The sequence below is a fragment of the Moschus berezovskii genome, chromosome 18, assembly GCF_049115385.1.
Source record: "Moschus berezovskii isolate FMDL1 chromosome 18, NW_MosBer_1.0, whole genome shotgun sequence".
Taxonomy (NCBI): Eukaryota; Metazoa; Chordata; class Mammalia; order Artiodactyla; family Moschidae; genus Moschus; species Moschus berezovskii.
This window is the reverse complement of record NC_142477.1, coordinates 60,569,062-60,591,213: the sequence shown is the minus strand read 5'-3', so window position 1 is coordinate 60,591,213 and position 22,152 is coordinate 60,569,062. Positions and strand designations below refer to the sequence as shown.

Genomic DNA, 22,152 nt, shown 5'->3' with positions numbered 1-22,152 from the left:
ACAATGTAATTAAGAACATTTTGATATGGAAAAAGTTCAATTTGTGCAAGCCACAATATTTTCATTAAAAATAGAAACAAAAAACTATCCCGTTTTTATTATTTAAATATAAAAGAGCTATTGTGAAATTATACACAAACATAATGAGATTAATGCAATTTAACCTGGCACACTTCAAAAAGTCTTGATGAACAATGATTTTTATTTTCAAGATACTCTGAATAACATCTTGCTTTGCTCTCAAGTTATAATCAAAGTATCTAAAATTGATCATCAAATTGTTTCTCTTTATTAAAATGAGTTACCTGCAACTGTTGCCTATGTCAATGAGTTTTAGTACATCTTCAACACATTTGACCTCCCGTTCCTGTAATCCCACCACTTGAACTTGTTGTTTTCCATCTTCAAGCACCCTTAATTTTGTTTTCCTATTTAGCAAGTCAAACACCTAAAAAAAAAAAAAAAAGCTTTTGAAAATAAGAACAGTTCTATAAAAATGAGTCATTCGGAGTCTACAAAATTATTTCAGAGAATCCTAGTAATAACTGTTATTAGAATAATAATGATTGATACTGAAGTTAAAGAATTTCAAAGGGAATTTTTTTAAAAATCTCATACACAAAACTTTAAAGTAATATTCTAAACACATATAGCAATTAGGTAGTGGCAACAACTGTCCAACAATGTGAATGCACTCAATTCTGATGAACTTCTAGACTAAAAAATAGTTAAAATGGTAAATTTTATGTTATATATTTTAAAAGCACAATTTACAAAGATTACAAAAATTATTTTAAAATTTCAACTTACCTTACCACTATAAATTTCAAAAAAGGTTGCATACACTTGAAGTTCCAACTTCTTATAGTTTGGCTTCTTTAGCATTAAAAATACATCCCGAGCTGCCAATAATTTCATATGGAGAAAATTTGTTAAGATGCAATAAAATTGTTTTTAAAAAGAAATTCAAATTTTCTATTTTCAGAGGAATCAGTTTATGCTTACCTAGAATGATAGTATCAATAATAAAAATGAAGACTAAAGTGGATACTAACTTTACAAAAAATAGTAACAGTCTGTCTACATCGACAGTTTAGAAGTCACTCTCCTTCATATTCAAGAAAAGAATGCTACTATCTTTATAAATAGCATAAAATTGTAAGTGGTCATAATAAGGGTACTTTCTTAATTATACCAAATGGGAACTTTTCACAAAGCAGCTATTCAACAATACTAAGCTCCAACAATGTGTCAGATTACAACACACACACAATCAAGATTTCTGCCCCCAAAGCAAAGCTCTTTCCAAAGCAGTCCAATAACCTAAAACTGACAAAATACGTAGTAAGGACAGCATTAATAACCCTTAAAATTCTGGACTGTACTTCCAAATCTTTTTCCAAACCACCTGAATAATATTCAAGAAGAATGTTATAAATGATACCCAAAAAGGAGTTACCTGCTAATGCATAAATTCCTTTAGAACAATCTTGGTTCTTTCCTGAAAAGTCACCTCCCATTGTCTATATGTTAAAAAGAAAAAAGAATTTAGGTCTTACAACTAAGGTACAAGAAAAATAAACCAGCTTCCTACCAGGATGTAACTAACGAATTACTTACATGAGTCTTTCCACTTCCAGTCTGCCCATAAGCAAAGCATGTAGCCATTCCCCTCTCAAATATAGTTTCCACTAGTGGTCTAGCTGTAAACCTTAAAAATAAAACGCACCAGTCAGAATGTACTGTTAATATTTAAATTAAATAAGTAATAAAACTAGCATCTAGTGTTATTAATAAACAAATCTTACACCAAGATTTTTAACAAACCAGTAGGCTCAACTCTAAGACCACAGTTGAGTCCACTGATTTAAAATTTTAAATGTCCATGTCCTAGAATTGCTTAAAGCTCTTTACTGCATATCTTCAAGCAATAATTCCATAATAAAAATGGCCACAAAATTAATAACTGCCAGGGGGAAAAAAAACCTGATAGTAGCTGAGCTAAAGACATATATATTAAAAGAAGACAATAGGAAAGTTTTAAAAAGTAACAACAAAATATGGTAATATCAGCCAGACAAGTAGGACATACATGAAAACCAAAACCCAAACTCAAAAATGTATCAAAGGTTTCAACAGTAACAGAATCAAGACTGGTAATCTCAAAAAGAAAAGCTAGAGGGGGAAAGAAAGAAACAAAGTGAAGTCCCTCAGTCATATCCAACTCTTCGCGACCCTATGGACACCAGGCTCCTCTGTCCACGGGATATTCTAGGCAAGAGTACTGGAGTGGGTTGCCATTTCCTTCTCCAGGGAATCTTCCCGACCTGGGGATCGAACCCAGGTCTCCCGCATTGTAGACAGACGCTTTAAAGTACAAAAACATTATCTTAAGAAGTATAAAAGTGGTAAAATTTTCCTGAATGTGAATAAGTAAATATAAACGATGTGTGTAAGACAATGAATTCTGAACTGACAGTCTTGATTCAGGAAAAGGATGCCCAGTATTATGAATTGGTATAATCACTGCTGGAATCAAGATTAAAAAGGTAAGGAGGGACAAAAAAATACTTTATTGAGCAGTGCTCTCTAAAAAGCATGATATAAAACAAATGGATTTTTTACACAGGCTTCAAAAGAACGTATGTGAACACTTTATACAGCTCTACTGATTTTTCAAAGGCACAACTGGAGAAAGTATAGAACAAAAGAAGCAGAAAAAAGTTCGAATCAAACAGAAGTAGAAATGAGTCTGAAGAGTGATAGGACAGAAAAAAAAAGCCTAATTCCTCACTCCATAGAAGTTAAGGATACGAGAAAGGGGACAGAATTAATATTGGTAAAATTAAGAAGCATGAATACAGGGTGAAACAAAATGTTTACTAAATCTAGCACATACACAGAAATGCACCTTTATAAATGATTTCTTGAAAATGATTATAAAAGTCAGACAGATATATTTATGAGACAGTAGTGGAAGGAGACCAGGGAGTGAGGGAGAAGGAGAAGACTCAGTTCTCAGAAAGGTAAAAAATATACAATTTGTAATTATAATTCCCTTTTAAAACAAATTCTTCATAATACCTCTATCTAGCATTCATGTACTCTAATTTTGTCCTCTTTCTTTAGAGCTGAACTACCAGTTTACTGGCTTAAGACAAGAGGAGTTGATCTTAACAGGATCTCATTTATCATAACTTGTTAGCATTCTCACTAATTAATTTTGTTTTCCAGTCAAATTTATAAAATAAAAGGGCAATGAAGCATAGCATTCAAGTAACTGCCAAGAGCATTTAATATAGACTGAAATAACAATGCTGCTAAAATTGACCTGTTAAATAATGAGAAGTAAATGTTTACAAACTATGTATGAAAATCTAAATTTGGATAAAATGTGGGACATCAATGCATAATACACAAGTTTGAATTGTTTGTAGGTTAAATATGCGAACACATAAGAATTTCATATACTAAAATTATTCCAAAGCTTAAATATGATAAACTAGCCAAATGCACATAGATTTCAGAACTTTTTTCCTTAAGTGGTCAATAAAGATTTAGACAAATAAATGTCTGATGTATAACAGTTAAATTTCTTTAAAATACTGCAGATATTTACAAAGGAAAAATAACCACATCCCATCTCCAGAGGTACAGAAAGTATTGTCTAGAAATTTCTTATCCATACATATGGTATATTACACAGTGTATAAGTTAATTGGTAATGAAAACTGGTTTGAGGAGCATTAAAGAAAACCAGTATTAGTGTTTATTATTGTGCTTATTAAATATTCTTATTTGTTTAAACTCAGGGGATAAAAGGATATTGCACCTCTGGAGAGATATGCTAAGATCAATATAAGTTTCAAGGTGGTGGTGAACGCCCTGAACATAGAACAAGAACAAATTATGATTTACAACAAATTTACCTACCTGTAAACCATTTCATTAGGAGCTGAGTCATCAAAGGCATAATCAAAACGAAATGTTTGGTTTTCTAGATACCTTGTTAAATCTACCTTTTGTTTTGGTTCATGTACCATCACAACATCTTTACTAGGGATTGTGATTACATCAAGATCTTTCATTTGAGTTTCTAGAAGAATAAATTAAAAAAAAAATCAATGGCCAGTAATTTTCACATCATTTGAGTTAACGAACAAAACTTATTTTAAGTAGTAAGAATTTAGATAAAAGTAGTATAACCCTGTAAATATAAATATCCCATAAATATGCCATTCAAATAGAATATTTCAACAACAAAGTTAAAAAAGAAAATCAAGATTTCCGTAAAGCTTGGAAAGGCAAAGAGTCTTACAGCAATAACACATCAACAGCCCTAACCACAGAAATCTGCCTAATGTTTATATGCAAATGAAATTATTTACATTTAACTCTTCCAAATCAATTTGATTTCTTCAACTATCAAAATAAACCGCAAACAGGACAAAAACTGACTTTTGATAAGAGCTCAACAAACATACCTTTTTTATTGAGTGGTCGTTTTCTTACACAAACACATATCCTGTGTTCATCAATCTAGAAATAAAATAAGCTTTCCAGTTATTATCAATGAATTACAAAACACTGAAAAGTTAATTATACAATATTTCTAAGGTTTTAGAAATTTATGCACAGCAAAAATAGGATATGTAATACACAAATTTTAAGAGTCATCAGACACAATTATTTAAAAAATTCAAAGTATAATGGAAACTTGCTGATTTTGTCATCTGGTAAACATCTAGGAAATAACTTTGCAGATGACACAACTACTCTTGCTTGCAACAGGTTCACATTAAGAAGCCACCTTATTCATGTCAAGATGGGCTGTATACAACAAAAGTAAAATTTCCTATCAGACTGAACTAGAGGGAAAGTTGTTGGCAAAGATAACTATATGCAGAAAAGAAACAGCACTATCAGAAGATTATTAGGCAAAATAATTTGAACAATTTCATAATATGCCAATTAATTAGACAAATATTTTTTCATAAAACTTATGTTCCTAATATTTGCCTTGTAATGATATTTATTTTATTTTTTTTATATTTAATATAAAGTAATTGTCTATGGCTGCTTTTCATACTACAAAGTCAGAATTGAAAAGTTGTAACACAGAAAATATGGTTCACAAAGCCAAAAATATCAGGCCCTTTTCAGAAAAAGTTCTCCAAACACTACTGTAAAGTCTGAGCTCAGATATAAGTTAAACAAATGGAGGGACAACAAGAACTAAAATATACAAGACCAGATGTTATGAACTACTGTTAAATCATATATAATACATCTGCCCAACATAAACGTATTTGTGTACCCAGTACAGTCCATGTATGCTAGGTCAGATGTATTATTTTTCACCAATACAAATTACAAAAGTATTCCTGTCTAGTAAATTCTCATTCTTCAATAGGAAAGGAATGCAAAATAAGACATTTTTTAAGCACTAGAGTTTTGGTTTACAGCAGTCCTCAATAATCATTCAGTTCAGTCGCTCAGTTGTGTCCGACTCTCTGCGACCCCATGAATCACAGCACGCCAGGCCTCCCTGTCCATCACCAACTCCCGGAGTTCACTCAAACTCATTTTCATCGAGTCGGGGATAATCACTACTTACTGTTAAAAGTCAAAAATAACATTTATTTAAAAATAAAAATTAATTAGCAGTAAGCTGGAATGATGGTGGGATCTACAGTCCAAGCCAGGAGGAAATAAACTTGGAATTGAGATGAAAGTATAAGTGACAGTTGCTTAGCAAAGTCCTTAGAAGGGCAGAGCAACAGTCAAGGATGATGTCAGAGACCCAATCTGCTTTCTGACCATCACTTATCTCAATTCCAAATTATTTCCTCTTGGCTTGGGCTGTCGACCAGCATCATTCCCACTTCACTTCAGTTCAGTTCAGTACTACTAATTAACTTTTTATTTAAACTTGAGCAAACTTCGGGATATAGTGGAGGACAGGGAAGCTAGGTGTGCTGCAGTCCATGGGGTCGCAAAGAGTCGGACATGATGTAGTGACGGAACCACCACCACCAAGGACTTGAAGGTTTTGCTGTGAAACAGGTATCTCTGTGAGAAGCATGTCTAATGTATCAATTATGGGAACTAAGAGTAACTGTGGGTAGTTTCTTTCTCTTTTTCTGGCTGCACTGAGTGGCTTATGGGATCTTAGTTTCCTGACCAGGGATTGAACCCAGGCCCCCAGCTTGGAGTCCTAACCATTGCGTCATCAGGGAATGCTCAATGGTTTCTTGATTTTCTTCTTAAAATACGGAGAAGGAACACCCATAAAAAGAGGAAAAAGTAACAGAGCTAAATATAAATACAATATTAATTTAGGGGATATCAAACATATTTTTATTCACAGCATAAAAAGTTCCAGGGCAATCATTTACACAGAATCTTACAGGATCTGCAGTTGTTAACGGTCTATAATCCAAACTGCCTCTAAAGTCTCTGATCATACACATAATTTCATAATTTGGGTTTGTAGCATCAACATCCTGTAAGAAGACAGAGAATTTATCATTTATTATAATTACAATAAAGTAGCATTTGTTGCATTTATACATGGTTTGAAAATTAAAGTAATAAATTGTGTCACTCACTAGTAATATAGCCAAGCCCAAACTCAAACCAGAGATGTGATACAGTTTCAGAGTTCAAGATCAGTAACTGCCCAGAAATTACTTTTATTTTATAAACACAATTCTGTTCGTCTATGTGCAAGCTGTTAACTCCAAACCAAATACTGCTTATTAAACCCACCCTTGTCTTTTTTCAAATGTTATACACATACCTTAACTGTCCTAGAAGATTGAGCAAGAGAAACAGTACTCATCCTAAACATCAAAAAAGAACTCTAGAAAAGCTGAAATTCTTAGAAAAATGCATTTAATCAGATTCTTATTTCCAATTCCTAATTCAATGTTCCAGGAAAACAGAACTATGGATTCACTTATGTTCATGTCCTATTTTTACTCAGTCTCTAAAAAAAAAACTAAGGCATGGTATAAAACAGTTCCAAACCAACAGGATATAGGATTTAAAGGAACTGGAAGCCAAGACAATTTTTTAAATCTTTAAAATTCAAATTATTGAATGCTAACAGAAATTTATTTTTTTGCTTCAAAACTGAGAAAATTCTGATTAAGATACAAATAGCAATAGCTAACAGCCCTTCCTAGCCAGGCCATGAGTATAAATCATTAAATATTTTAAGTCAGTTTTTTTTCCCCAGGTATTTTATTGCAGATTTGCTTCGAGTACAACTCAATTTCAAAACTGTTACTGTAACATACTTCCAATTAACCTTTTGGGAAATAACACCAACTATATCAACTGAGAAGTAGAATGTAAAGAGTTCATAGATAAAAACATTATGAAGTACCCACAGGAGACACAAGGTGGCATCTGTGCTAAGTATCAGTAGATATCAGCATCATTTATTTCAAAACCTAACCGGTCATTCTCAGGTCACTTTCAGATATAAGCTGATTTATTCAGGTTGAATATTATAATGATTCCACAACACAACATTTTTATGATTAAGGGCATTTGAACATACTCCTAAATAAGGAAACAATCCTGGTATTTCATTACAGGAAATGAGTTCTGAGAGTATAATAGTTACAATATAAGCACAATGGAAGAATTATTTGTACAACAGTAAAAAATGTGAAGACTTGTAGAGATAAAAGACCAGTCCTCTATGCAATTTTCCATTGCTGGTAAAATTTTGCTAACCATCTAAAAGAAATGTAAGAAGAGGCGCATGACAGAGCTACACTCTCAACATCGAGCGTAAATCAACACACAACAAATTTCCACTCTTTCATTATATGTTCAACTTATTAACCATGGAAAAACAACAGTAACATTTATAGTATAACCATACACTTTAACTGGTACTATCAGAATGCATTTTTAGTCCTTTTAAGAAACCTAAAATCCTATTATTCTTGCTGTTATAAATCTATTAGAATTCTGCAGCACAATGGCTTACTATTCAACATGGAAAAAGCCTCAGGACTAAGACACACCAACTAAACTTGAGAAATTTATGTAGTAAAAAAAAAATCTGTTAATAACTTATTTTTTCAAGAGTTTATATTTTTCCTCAATGCCAATCTAAGGAAGTATATTGAAATCTTTAAAGGAGTTATTTTTTCATAAGCCAATCACATTCACTGACATAGTAAAATCTTTGTGGTGCATAAACAAAATATGTTTCCGTTACAAACCTGGGCTCTTTTTTCTCTAAGTTCTTGCTGTTGCAGTCTCCTTTTTTCTCGTTTTTCTTGCAATTTCTCTACCTCTTTCACACAATTAGATTTTCTACGTGCTAGAAGAAAAAGATGAGCTGTAGAAGTATATATTTCTTTTTAGAGTACTGTACTTACACAGAAAAATTTTATGTATCAATGTAATTTTACCACATACACCCAAAAAAAGGTACACAGTGACAAAACATGCCCATGACAAATATGTGAACTTATGAGCTGCTTTAACAAAACTAGGAACAGGACAAAATATGAGTAAGAGTCATGAAAAGTGACTCGAACATACTGCTACATGTCATCTCTTGGTTTAGAATCAAAGATCTTTGAACTGGTAAGGATAAAGGAGCATATTTCTTCTGTAACATCTGTTAAGATCATCTGGCCAGAATTTTAAATTTAAAGCAACTGAAACACTGTTATAGTTTTATATTTATAAATTTTTTCTTCCGAAATACACATTGAAAAACCCAATTAATAGACTAACAACAACAAAAATTTTCCACAATGGTAAAAATAAAACCTGCAATTAAGCTTGCAATTATAAAGTTGACCAAGAGAAGTTACATGTATGACTAAAATGACTGAATCCTTGATACATGATTTACATACAAGGGGGTCCAAATTCCTTTTTTGCAGCTTGAACTGGAGATATATCTGAAACACTACCATTCTGTTGTGCAGAGGAAGACTGTTCAGGAAGCTGACTAGGCCGTGCACGTGCAGAACCAACCACTGAAAGGGAAACACAATTTTTAAATATATGTAATACTCAATTCTGTTCAATACACTGACAAGCTGAAAGGTTTTCAAAGTAACATGTACAGACTTAGGTTTTACCAATATAATTGTAGCTACAAAACTCAACCTGAATAATTTATATAAAAACCAAAGCCAAGCTTGATTTAAAAAAATGTGGGCAAAATACAGATTTTATATGCACTCTCATTTTGAAAAACTCAAACAATTCAGACATATAGAAAGTAATAATGTAAAAGTATTTCAACCCTCTTTGTATTTTAAATCCCACTCTGCTCCTCAAATACGCAAATCTTCAACAGAGAATTTCCTATTGTGGATGTTACAAAAGTGGAAGAAACAACATTGAGTTAAATATAAACATCACATTTCACAAAAAAATGTAAATTTTCAAAGACTCAAAGAATAGTGCTGAGAGTGTGGGGCTTTCCCTCTACCTTGAATCTCTCCCCTAATACCTACGGCTGTCCTGCCTCATCATTTGTACATACAAGGAAACATCACTATTAGAAAGGACCATTCCGAAGAGCAGAAAAGAATTAACTGTGCTTTACGTCACTCAGCTGAAAACATACGAGAGTCCTGAAATTAACTACAATTTATACCTATTCAACTTGTCTTCAGTTACCCATGATACTTTTTAAAAGTCTGTTAGTCAGAAAATTACGTAAAAATGTCAATGATAAATGTACCCTTGTTAAATCAATTGACTACTTCCCCATTCCTTTGTTTCTCATACTCTCTTCAAATCTGAAAAATGACTGAGTAAATAAGATGAATCAAAACTGCATATAACATGGAGTTTCACATTTATCATACACCTTTACAAATCATTTTTTAGATATCACTGACATTATTGTCTTGGGAAATCAAAAAGATACCAATCTTAAACATTAGCCATGTAAAGTTTAAATGAATAATAACACCAGGGTAATGTTTACTTTTGATTTACCTTGGCAGGGCCATAGGCAAAATTAATATATAAAATTTTACCTCTATTATCTCTTGGAGGAGGCTCATTCTTAATAGAAGCCACAGTCCGTCGATTCTATAATAGAGAAAACATTCATTTTACTTTCTCTCTTTATTCTTCATATATACATCTATCATAATCAGCTTCCCTTAATTAAACAAAAATAGACAGACATACAATAATACAAAGCCAAATGGAAAAAAGGGAAAAAATAAATGGAAAAAAACTAAAATTATCTTATAATAAATTACCAGTAATGCCATCAATATTCAAGTTTATTTAAATATCCTGCCACTGTCCCAAAATAGGCAGGAAGTAAAATAAGCCAGGTACTGTTCTAAGGGCTTCATATGTATTAATTCATTTAATCTTCACAACAACCCTATGAGCTCATTATTATTGCTATTCTGGATTCACAGATGAGGAAACTGAAGCAAAAACAGATTAAATAATTTCATTAAAGTGTGTGTTTTTTAATCATCATGCTATCCTGCCAAAATCATGTAATACATTTCATCTTTGGATGTCAGGGGTAAGTTAACAAAACAGAATTTTTAGGCAATGTATTGCTCATTGTTAAACTGAAACATCAAAATACTATGAAATACACTGTTGGTTTTTCTAAAAGGTTTCATTAGACTTTTAAAGACTTCAAACTGAGTACATAAGGGCAGGAAGTTTTTGGTCCTATTATTTATCTACTAAGACTTGACTTTATTCACCTAAAAAAAAAAGATACCAAATAATGCCGTGAGTTTCAATGCTAACTACATATCAAATCAGATGGCTACTATTAAAAGAATATTGATGCTAGGCCCACTCTTTAGATAAAATAAAACTGAATCTCTAGGAGTGGGGTTAGGAATCAGCGTATTCTGAAAAACTTCCAGGTGATTCTAATACACAGCAAAGGTTCCTAAGAAGGATAAACTATGAAGATCCTTCAAGGCTGTGAAGCCAAATATGAAAAACAGTCCATTTACAAGAGAGTAATTCTAAGGGGGATCTCTAAGCAGTGATTCTCAATATGCTGAAATTATATGAATTGAAAATGTCTTACGTTCATAAAAGCAGAATGTTTTGCTGATATTGTTGAGTTTCTATCATATTATATGTGGATGCCTATGAATGTCTTCCATGCAAGACAGTGAGCTCCTCCTACAGAGCTAAAATCTTATTAATCTTTGTAGAAGATAAAATCAACAATGTAGTAAAAATTTTTGAACACAAAGAATTGCAGATTTAACAACGGTCAGGGACTATCTGATTTTTAAAAAGTTGTATTTTGATATAAAGTTTTAACATTGAGACATTTCAATAGAGAAGAATTACTTTAAAATAATTTAAAAATCACATACATTTTTAACTGTTAGGAGGGGCATAGCATGGTTTTAAAATTTATCTTCACAGATAACACAGAAATAGTTAAAACTAAAATGTCATCTCATTTTTAAAAATAAATCTAAACAGTAGAATTACTATTTGAAAATACTACTAAAATGGGAATTTATTATGAAAAAGAAACTAATTTTTTCTTTATCAAAGTCATACGTATTCACTCAACAAATACTAACAAGCAAACGATTTTGACCAATGTCTTCTAATAAACTACTAGTCTGAGGAAAAATCCTAACCAGTCATGAAATTTCCAGGATCTACAATTGTGAATTAGATAACTTTTCAATCCTTTAAAGTACGTGTGTGTATATATACATGTAGATGGCAGAAAGATTTAAGGTTTTTCTAAAAGCAAACAAATACATACTCTTCACAGTCCCATTTCAAACAAGAATACACACACAAACCCCTTGCTTTGAATTTGTATCACTAACCTTTACAATTTTGTTTACTTTGGCTGAGGATGTTGGAGGTGGGGGTGTCTCTGGACTGGGCTCTATTTCTTCATCTGGTACAAGGTCAGGGTTAAGTGAAAAGATGCTCTCCAGGTCAATCTGTTTTTAAAAATGCATATATTTCCAGAGTGAATTTAGACAGTCTTTCATTTTCAAATACATTTATACAAAAAGGATAAATGTTAAACAATTTCAGCCTAATGAATAGTATTACCTTAAAAATTAGATTACCTAGAATTACAACCAACATATATTTAAAAGAATCTCTCTTAAGGCAGTACTTTGTGGTCTGATTATATGTCTAATTACATGAGATATGCAGGAGGTATCTACCTTTCTTTGAGTGAAATTTTTTAATCACTTTGAAAGTTTTTCAAAGTGATAGCAGATACGTGCACTACATTAAACTATACAGTCTTCGATTTTGTTTCATATTTGGAATCTTGATTTTAAGACTAGAAGTAAAATTTAACCTAGTGATCATACCTCTTTGCCTTTTGTATCTCCATTTTCTATCCACTCAACAGTTACACTTTCATTATCTTCATTTAAAGATGTTACCATTGCTTGATGTATTCGGCCTAAGTGGGAATAAAATATACACTTTTAAAAAGCTACAAATTATGGTGTCCCTAAACACTGTGAAAAATGATTTTATAATTTACAAGTTTAAAAGACTATGATACGAGGGATTTGCACAGATTCTTGCGATTGGGGAATGAACTTTTGTCTATGGAACCATAAATGAATTTGCTACTTGTCAAGACCAAGGACTCAAGAAAGTGGATTAGACTGAAAGTTTTACTTTCAGCATACATGATAAATAGTTACACAGTGGCATGGAATGCATGAAATTTTACACTGTTACAATAGTTCAAATCATTAAAGTGTCCTTACTATGAGCCAACAATGATCCTGAAGAACACATAACAAAAATTCATGAAGCAATTTTTAATACTATATAGATATAAAATACTTTTAACTTAAATTTCACTATCATTCCCTGTACAATTGATCAAATTGTTTAGAAATTATTAGGAAACGGAATCTGAGTCCAAAAAGTCCATTTTTTCTATGTGGGCTCATGTAAAAATTCCAGTCCATTCTAGAGGAGATCAATCCTGGGTGTTCATTGGAAGGACTGATGCTAAAGCTGAAACTCCAATACTTTGGCCACCTCATGCGACGAGTTGACTCACTGGAAAAGACTCTGATGCTGGGAGCGACTGGGGGTAGGAGGAGACGGGGACGACAGAAAATGAGGTGGCTGGATGGCATCACCGACTCGATGGACATGAGTTTGAGTGAGCTCCGGGAGTTGGTGATGGACAGGGAGGCCTGGCATGCTGTGGTTCATGGGGTCGCTAAGAGTCGGACACAACTGAGCGACTGAACTGAACTGAACTGAACTGACATGTAATCTTGTTAAAATTTCAAATATTAAAGATTTAAGTATATACTGTCAGCAATATATTGGTGCTTTTTAAAAAACTAAAATATATACTGGAATCTATCCATGACAGCATTATGGATCAACATTAATTTTAACTTCATAAGCATTCTATAAAAGGAATACATCATAATTTATTCTTTTACTAAGAATTTAAACTGTTTCCAATTGTTTGCCATTAAAACATGTTGCACTGAGTATAAGTACATAGTGTGAATGTAATCATTAATAAAATTTCTAGAAGCAGACTTGGTCTTTTAAGGAAACTGAAATTTTGATAGTTATTTGAAAATTGGTCTCTATTTATATTCCCACCAACGATGGGGCCTATTCTTCTATATCCTCATCAACACTGAGCATTATCAATTTAAAATATTTTTACCAATATGATAGGTTAGACCTTTAAGCTACTACTTTGTGAGCACATATATATCAAAGACGGGCTCATTTAAAATCTGCACTGGTTCACTTAACATTACAAACATACCTATGAAGCAGAGATTTCTTTCTTTAAAATGAAGAAACTGAGGCTCACAGTCACGCAGCTATTAGTTGGCATACATTTGAACCTCAGTCACATGCAAAAGCACCTGCTATTATCACTATGTTTCTCCACTCTCCTAAAATTAAACTGATGAGGAAGATGCCTGTGTGGCTTAAATTCCAAATACCCCTGGAAACATTTATAAACTGTAGCAAAGATCCTCAATGCTCACTGTGTACCCAGAAACTCCTAGAGAGTTTTGTGGGTTTTTTTTTTTAATAAAATGATATTGGCCTGAGTTTCACCCTAGATAGTATCATTTCTTACCAATTCCACTGCAATCACCTCGGTATAAATCACCAAGGCCTTAATCTTGGATTTACGGCAATTCTCTCCCAACTACTCTCTCTTCTATTGCCTATTCTTTATAGAACAGTCTAAACATTCCTGGTAAAAACCACGTCAGATTATTCCTTTGCTCAAAACCTTCCAGTGGCTCCCATCTCACACAAAGTAAAAGCCAAAGTGCTTCCAATGGCCTCTAATGTCCTGAAACAAAGCCCTACATGATCTGACCCCTCCCTGCCTCTGTGACCTCATTCATCCTTGACTACCGTAATTCTCGTTTTACTGACTGATCTCTGTCTCACACAGTATTTTCCCTCCCCTTAAAAAGTTCTATATGAGTTCAGGACCCATTTAGAAAATGTGAAGACAAAAGTAAAAGCAACCGAGTAAATAGTGGTGTCATTTATTCAGATTAAGTGGACATCAGGGAAGCAAGTCTTGGGAGTGGAGGGAAATGATGAACTGGAAACTACTGAGAGGATTCAAGGGAGAGACTTTTTAGGGAAATTAGGTAACGCTCACTGAAATTTGATTTGGACAGAAATTAGGAAAATAACCAGTACAAATAGTATATGTCAGTTGGGTCCTCTGGGAAGCAGATGTTGAGATAGTTACGAGAACAAAAGGTTTACTGTAAAAGATGAAAGGAGAAGGAAACAGGACTGGTCATGGAAAACTTTCAGACTGTGATGCATTATCTGAAACCTGTAAAAGAAAGGGAACATAAAGCACAATTGAGCAAAGAAAGCCTCAGATCATGAGGCAGATCTGACAGTCTTGGCTAACCCTTCGGGGAGCTCCAGAGCAAAGACTGACCATTAAAGGAGTCCCATAGAGGGCCAAAATGGAAATGCTCTAGTACTCACACCATGCCCAGTCACTAGCTGGAGGTTTCCCAGGAAACATAAAGGCCTGAGCTCAAAAGTTAAGGAGCCTTAAAGATATTAATACCTGAGACTATCAGCTAAATGTACTCCCTGAAGCGGAAGAAGTTCCCTTAAGAGGAGCTACCACGGCTTGCATCAAGCCCCGAATTTGCCACCATCTCTATAACACGAGTAGTGAGGCTGAGACCCAGCAGTCATTCTTCCCCCACCCACCATCTTTAGCAGCCTCCAACCATAATATCCACTAGTAGGGCTAAGAAGATTATTGCTATAAAGGTTATCATAACACAGTGATAACAATTTCTTCAATAGGAAATGACCCCAAATAAGATGTATCTGAGCACTGAACCACCATAAAGAATAACATCCAGCAGGAAATGGAGAGGCTGTGCTTGAGCAGTACAGATAGGGATCTCCATGCAATTCCCAACAGAATTACCACATTAATGAGAACAGGGAAAAGCATGTGAATGCTTCAAAAGGCAAGACCAACATCACCATTCTTTTTTTTGGGGGGGTGGCACTGGGTCTCGGCTGCTACACCGGCTTTTCTCTAGCTGTGCTAACAGGAAGCTACTCTCAAGTTGTTGGGGTAGCTTCTCTTGTTGAAGAGCAAGGGCTCTAGGCATGCAGGCTCAATAGTCGCAGCTCCTGGACTTAGTAGCCCCTTGGCATGTGAAATCTTCCTGTTCAGTTCAGCTCAGTCATGTCCGACTCTTTGCAACAAAATGGACTGCAGCATGCCAGGCTTCCCTGACATTCACCAACTCCTGGACTTTAGTCAAACTCATTCATGTCCATTGAGTCAGTGATGCCATCCAACCATCTCATCCTCTGTCATACCTTTCTTCCGCCTTCAATCTTTTCCAGCATCAGGGTCTTTTCAAATAAGTCAGTTCTTCGCATCAGTTGGCCAAAGTATTGAAGTTTCAGCTTCAGCATCAGTCCTTCCAATGAATATTCAGGACTGATTTCCTTTAGGAGGGACTGGTTGGATCTCCCTGCAGTCCAAGGGACTCTCAAAAGTCTTCTCCAACAGCACAGTTCAAAAGCACCAATTCTTTGGCGCTCAGCTTTCTTTATAGTCCAACTCTCACATCCATACATGACTACTGGAAAAACCAAAGCTCTGACTAGACAGACATTTGTTAGCAAAGTAATTTCTCTGCTTTTTAATAAGTTTTCTTCCAAGTAGCAAGCGTCCTTAAATTTGATGGCTGCAAGCACCATCTGCAATGATTTTGGAGCCCAAGAGAATAAAGTCTCTCACTGTTTCCACTGTTTCCCCATCTATTTGCCATGAAGTGATGGGACCAGATGCCATGATCTTAGTTTTCTGAATGTTAAGTTTTAAAGCTAACTTTTCCACTCCCCTTTTCACTTTCATCAAGAGGCTCTTTAGTTCTTAGCTTCTGCCATAAGGGTGGTGTCATCTGCGTATCTGAAATTACTGATATTTCTCCGGACAATCTTGATTCCAGCTTGTTTCACCCAGTTCAGCATTTCACATGATGCACTCTGCATGTAAGTTAAATAAGCACGGTGACAACACACAGCCTTGAAGTACTCCTTTCCCTATCTGGAACCAGTCTGTTGTTCCATGTCCAGTTCTCACTGTTGCTTCTTGACCTGCATACAGATTCCTCAGGAGGCAGGTCAGGTGGTCTGATATTTTCATCTTTTGAAGAATTTTCCAGTTTGTTGTGATCCACACAGTCAAAGGCTTTGACATAGTCAATAAAGCAGATGTTTTTCTGCAACTCTCTTGCTTTTTCGATAATCCAACAGATATTGGCAATTAGATCTCTGGTTCCCCTGCCTTTTCTAAATCCAGCTGGAAAATCTGGAAGTTCTCAGTTCCTGTACTGTTGAAGCTAGTTTGGAGAATTTTGAGCCTTACTTTGCTAGTGTGTGAGATGAGTGCAACTGTGTGGTAGTTTAAACATTCTTTGGCATTGCCTTTCCTTGGGATTGGAATGAAAATTGACCTTTTCTAGTCCTGTGGCCAACTGCTGAGTTTTCCAAATTTGCTGGCATACTGAGTGCAGCACTTTAACAGCATTATCTTTTAAGATTTGAAAAAGCTCAGCTGGAATTCCATCACCTCCACTAGCTTTGCTTGTAGTGATACTTCCTAAGGCCCACTTGACTTCACATTAGAGGATATCTGGCTCACACCATCGTGATTATCTAGGTCGTGAAGATTTTTTTGTATAGTTCTTCTGTATATTCTTGCCACCTCTTCTTAATATCCTCTGCTTCTGTTAGGTCCATGCCATTTATGTCCTTTATTGTGCCCATCTGCATGAAATGTTCCTTGGTATCTCTAACTTTCTTGAAGAGATCTCTAGTCTCTCCCATTCTATTGTTTTCCTCTATTTCTTTACACTGATCACTGAGGAAGGCTTTCTTATCTCTCCTTGCTATTCTTTGGAAGTCTGCATTCAGATGGGTATATCTTTCCTTTTCTCCTTTGCCTTTAGCTTCTCTTCTTTTCTCAGCTATTTGTAAGGCCTCCTCAGACAACCATTTTGCCTTTTTGCATTTCTTTTTTGGGGGAATGGTTTTGATCATGGCCTCCTGTACAATGTTACAAACCTCCATCCATAGTTCTTCAGGAACTCTATCTATCAGATCTAATCCCTGAATCTATTTGATACTTCCACTGTATAATCATAAGGGATTTGATTTAGGTAATAACCACATTCAGTCTAGTGGTTTTCCCTACTTTCTTCAATTTAAATCTGAATTTTGCAATGAGAAGTTCATGATCTGAGCCACAGTCAGTTCCTGGTCTTGTTTTTGCTGACTGTATAGAGCTTCTCGAGTCAAAAGCAGCTGATCCACCAGTTAAGACTAAACTCTAGATATTGAGTAGGGCAGAATCGAGAAAATGTTGGTTTATCTCTTCCACAGTTCAGTTTACTCATCCAATAAGAAATGAATGTGAAATTCCAGCAATAAGAAAAGAATAAAAAGAGTGGATCTGAATGAACCAATGAAGTCTTGAGTGTTTGCTTTCTGCCAGAAAAGCAGAAATATCCAACTAGAAATATATGGAGCATCTTTGCAGCATGGGGGGTTTTATTACTATTTATTACTATTACCAAATAATGTCCTTGAAAAAAAATTTCTAAGACTGAATTCCCAAAATGCCTTTGAAGATTTTTTTGTCTGTTTGATATAAAGCTCAGTTGAGATACTCAAATATTTTACTTTATTGTAGTAAAAATTTACAATTTGATTTCTTCAAAAGTCAAATGGTAATCACCTGTAAACAAAAGTGTTATATAATAAAAAGAGGGACAGATAAATGAGATTTTTCAAAGGGAAAAAATCACCATGATTTAGTGATAAATACTGTGTAAGTATTACAGGAAAATTTGAGCCTGGATGACTGGGAAAATGATGCTAAGAAATGGTGGAACAATGGTGTAATTTATCCTAAGTCTATGTTCTTAACAGTCATGCACTGGCGTTAATAAGACACCTACAGATACAGAATCACACGCTCATAGACAAATCAAGGTTAGAAATATCTTTTCTAGAACCTGTGACAATCTTCCCATGTGGCCCTCCATGTGACCATCCCATTTCTCTGGTTTGAAAATATTCCTATACTCTATCCTTAATTGTTATTTGACTCTGATTCCCCATCAACTTGTAACTTGTAAGCTATATCACACTCACATCTACGCTTGAAAACATAATAGAGCAAACAGCTGTGTATGAGCCAGGTTAAGAATCAATACCTTTGAAACCTCACATCCTCCTGCTCCACCCCCCCACCCCAGGGAAACTTCTTCCTTCCTCCCCCTTTCCCCTCCAACTGAAGTAACCCAAACTCTGACATCTGAGATAATCATACTGTGGCTTTTCTTTACAGTTTTTTCACTTATAAATGTAACACACACAACAACCTAAAGTTGGCCTATTTTTAAACTGTACATAAACGGACACTACTTTTAAGACTTCTTTCTTTTGCAAAACACTTTTTCCCCAAGATTCCCTTCTGTCACTGTTCACTCATTTCAGTTCAGTTCATTTCAGTGGCTCAGCTGTGTCTGACTCTTTGCGACCCCATGAACCGCAGCACACCAGGCCTCCCTTTATGCCCATTCATTTTCACTATATACGAATATGCCAAAATTCATTCTGCTGATGGACATCTGTTTTTATGATTCCACTGTTAGGAATGGTGCTGCAGGCATTCCTACGTAAGTGTACTGATACAAATATACAAGTATTCTGAACATACAATGAGAAGAAATACAGAGTAAACACATCTATAGCTTTTCCAGTTAGTGTTATGATGTTTCTTATAGTGGCTGTACCTGTAAAGATTTGTAATCCCACTATCAATTACTCCATAATCAAAATAATACTTAAAATATTTGTCAGATTTAATATATCACACTGTGGTTCTAATTTCTCTAGCTTAATGAAGTTATGCCTATTTCGAGTTCACTGGGCATTCAGGCCTTTCATGTGTTTTAAAGAATTTTTTTAAACGATTTCTCTACAGAAATTCGCTATATATTTCCTTAGTAATAAATCTTCTGTTACATGGGTAACAAACACTTCCTCCAAAGCTGTGGCTTATCTTTTCACTTTTTTTATGTGTCTTTTGATGAACTAGATTAATTTTAATGTAGTCAAATATATATACATATTTTTTTCTCAATTATGGCTTTTTACGTCAAAAAATTCTTGCTGAGACTCAGATCATTAAGAAAGTTTCTTATATTTTCTTCTAATGTTTTACAGGACTCACATGAAATTCTTTTCAATACTCTGTAATGATCAATATGGGGAAAGAATCTAAAGAGAATATATATATATACATATAATATAAAACAGATACACTTTGCAATAGAGCAGGAACAAATGCAACATTGTAAATCAACTACACTCTAATAAAAACTTTTTTAAAAATGAAGTTTTATAAAGCCTTTTGTATTCAAGGCTGTTTAGTTCAGTTCAGTCGCTCAGTCATGTCCGACTCTCTTTGCGACCCCATGAATCACAGCACGCCAGGCCTCCCTGTCCATCACCAACTCCCGGAGTTCACTCAAACTCATGTCCATCGAGTCGGTGATGCCATCCAGCCATCTTATTCTCTGTCGTCCCTGTCTCCTCCCGCCCCCAATCCTTCCCAGCATCAGAGTCTTTTCCAGTGAATCAACTCGTCGCATGAGGTGGCCAAAGTATTGGAGTTTCAGCTTTAGCATCAATCCTTCCAATGCTGTAATCCACTGTTATTTTGATATTTGTGTATGGTAACACAATTTCCATTCTTCCCCCATGAAAAACAAATTTCTCCAGGGCTATTTCCTGAAAAGCCCTTCCTTCTACTTATCTGCAAAACTACCCATCAAATTCCAAGCATTCACACAAGCCTATTTCTTTACTCCTGGGTCAAAACTACATTGTCTTATTACTTTTATAGTTTTGCAATAAATCGTGCTATCTGGTAAAGTAAGAGCTTATTTTACCAGATATTCTTATTGTTCTTTAAGTTTCTCTGGGTCTTCTTAAGACTTCTGCAGATCTGTATAAATTTTAGAATCAGCTTGTCAAGGTCCAAAAATAAAATAAATTAGCAATAAAAAACCCCACCTGTTAAGATTCTGATTAGAATTGCACCGAATATTTTGTTTTAGACTTTTACATCATTTATCAAGCTTAATACTGGCCAGAAGTTTTTCCTTCTCATGCCAACCTTATTCTGGAATACTTCGTATAAAACAAGAATTATTTGAAACTTGAGTGTTTGGTGGATACTGGTTAAAGTCACTTTGGTTTAGGGTTTTATTTGTGAGAAGATTCAATTTCCTTAATATAAGATTGCTGTAGTTTTCCATTCTTGATTGTTTTGATAATTATATTTTTAAGGTTCCACATTTGGGGCTATTAAGCTGAATGTCTGTGGCATCTGTAATGATAATCACTTTTTATTCCTACTTTTTCAGCTTTTTTCCTTGATAAATCATCTGAGATTTGTCAATTTTGTCTTTCCCAAGAACAACACTTCTGTTTGCTGAGCCTCTTTACTATATGTTATTAAATATTTAACTACTGTTTTTGGTCCTTATTTCTTACTTTCAACTTACTTACTTTGGGTATTTTTTTTTTCTTAAATTCTTAAGGTGGATTCATCTTTATCTTTTTTTTTCCTTATAAGCAAATAAAGCTACACATTTCTCTCCAAGAGCAGCTTTAGCAGCATCTTAAAAATTTTCATAGGTAGTACTTTTGTTATTGTTCAAACTATTTCCTAATTTTCTTTATGATTCTTTGACTCTCAGTAATCCTATTGTGAGATACGTCACCAGTCAGAACAGATAAAGCCACAAATGATTGGTCTGATTTAGCCTGTGCACAGCGGCTGAGTAGTACCCTTGTATTTCTACCTTAATTAGACTGGATTGCCTCCCTTGGAGGAAAATTTCCTTTAAATCCAGCTCTGCGGAGCAAATCACCAGGAAATTTTTTTTTGTATCAGCATCTTTAAAGAGGAGTCACAAGTCTTCGTCTTCAAACAGTGAACCTGACTCTTTTCTTTTTTTTTGGTCCCCCATCATCCTTCAGAATCAAACTTTAGCTACCTACCTTTGCCTGAAATCCCACAGACAGAGGATGCTGGCAGGCTGTATGTAGTCCATAGGGTCACAAGAGCTGGAGACAACTTAGCGACTAAACCACCACCAGCAGCACTACCTGCTCAGCCTCACTCATCCCTTAGTATTTCTGATCCATGGTGATACCTTGTTCTTGAGCTCAGCTATGTCTTTTTAAAGGTTTTCTCATATCTGGGGTATATGGATGCGAGTACATGAATTTTATTCTACTATTCTGACCAGAAGTGTCAAACCATCTTTAAGTCATATTTCATATTCACAGAAAATGAAAGTTAGATTTGAAAGCTATTAAGTTCACACTATAATATTAAAAGCAATACTATTATGTAAATTAATAACTCTTACCGTTTCAAAACACTACTTTTTAAAACTTAATAATCTAGACACAGATTTTAAAGTTTTCAGCATTACTTCAACCTACTTATAAAGACAAATTACAGTGCAGAAAATGTCATCTGTTGAGAGAGAAGTAAAA

The 22,152-nt window shown here is 34.5% G+C and overlaps 1 protein-coding gene across 5 annotated transcripts in view; it reads right to left on the bottom strand.

Moving 5' to 3' along the window:
* KIF2A (kinesin family member 2A) overlaps positions 1-22,152 on the bottom strand; it is a 76,474-nt gene that overhangs the window by 20,718 nt on the left and 33,604 nt on the right. For 2 of the 5 annotated variants that reach the window (XM_088827719.1, XM_055422010.2), the window contains exons 2-13: positions 12,354-12,448; positions 11,847-11,966; positions 10,035-10,089; positions 8,895-9,017; positions 8,247-8,347; positions 6,411-6,506; positions 4,485-4,539; positions 3,934-4,096; positions 1,621-1,711; positions 1,460-1,523; positions 811-902; positions 306-448 (exon numbers count right to left, since the gene is read on the bottom strand). In XM_088827719.1, coding sequence (XP_088683845.1) covers positions 306-448; positions 811-902; positions 1,460-1,523; positions 1,621-1,711; positions 3,934-4,096; positions 4,485-4,539; positions 6,411-6,506; positions 8,247-8,347; positions 8,895-9,017; positions 10,035-10,089; positions 11,847-11,966; positions 12,354-12,448 — 1,198 coding nt within the window. Of the gene's footprint in view, positions 1-305; positions 449-810; positions 903-1,459; positions 1,524-1,620; positions 1,712-3,933; positions 4,097-4,484; positions 4,540-6,410; positions 6,507-8,246; positions 8,366-8,894; positions 9,018-10,034; positions 10,090-11,846; positions 11,967-12,353; positions 12,449-22,152 lie in introns of all 5 variants that reach the window. The other 3 variants (XM_055422009.2, XM_055422011.2, XM_055422012.2) reach the window with 3 other exon arrangements.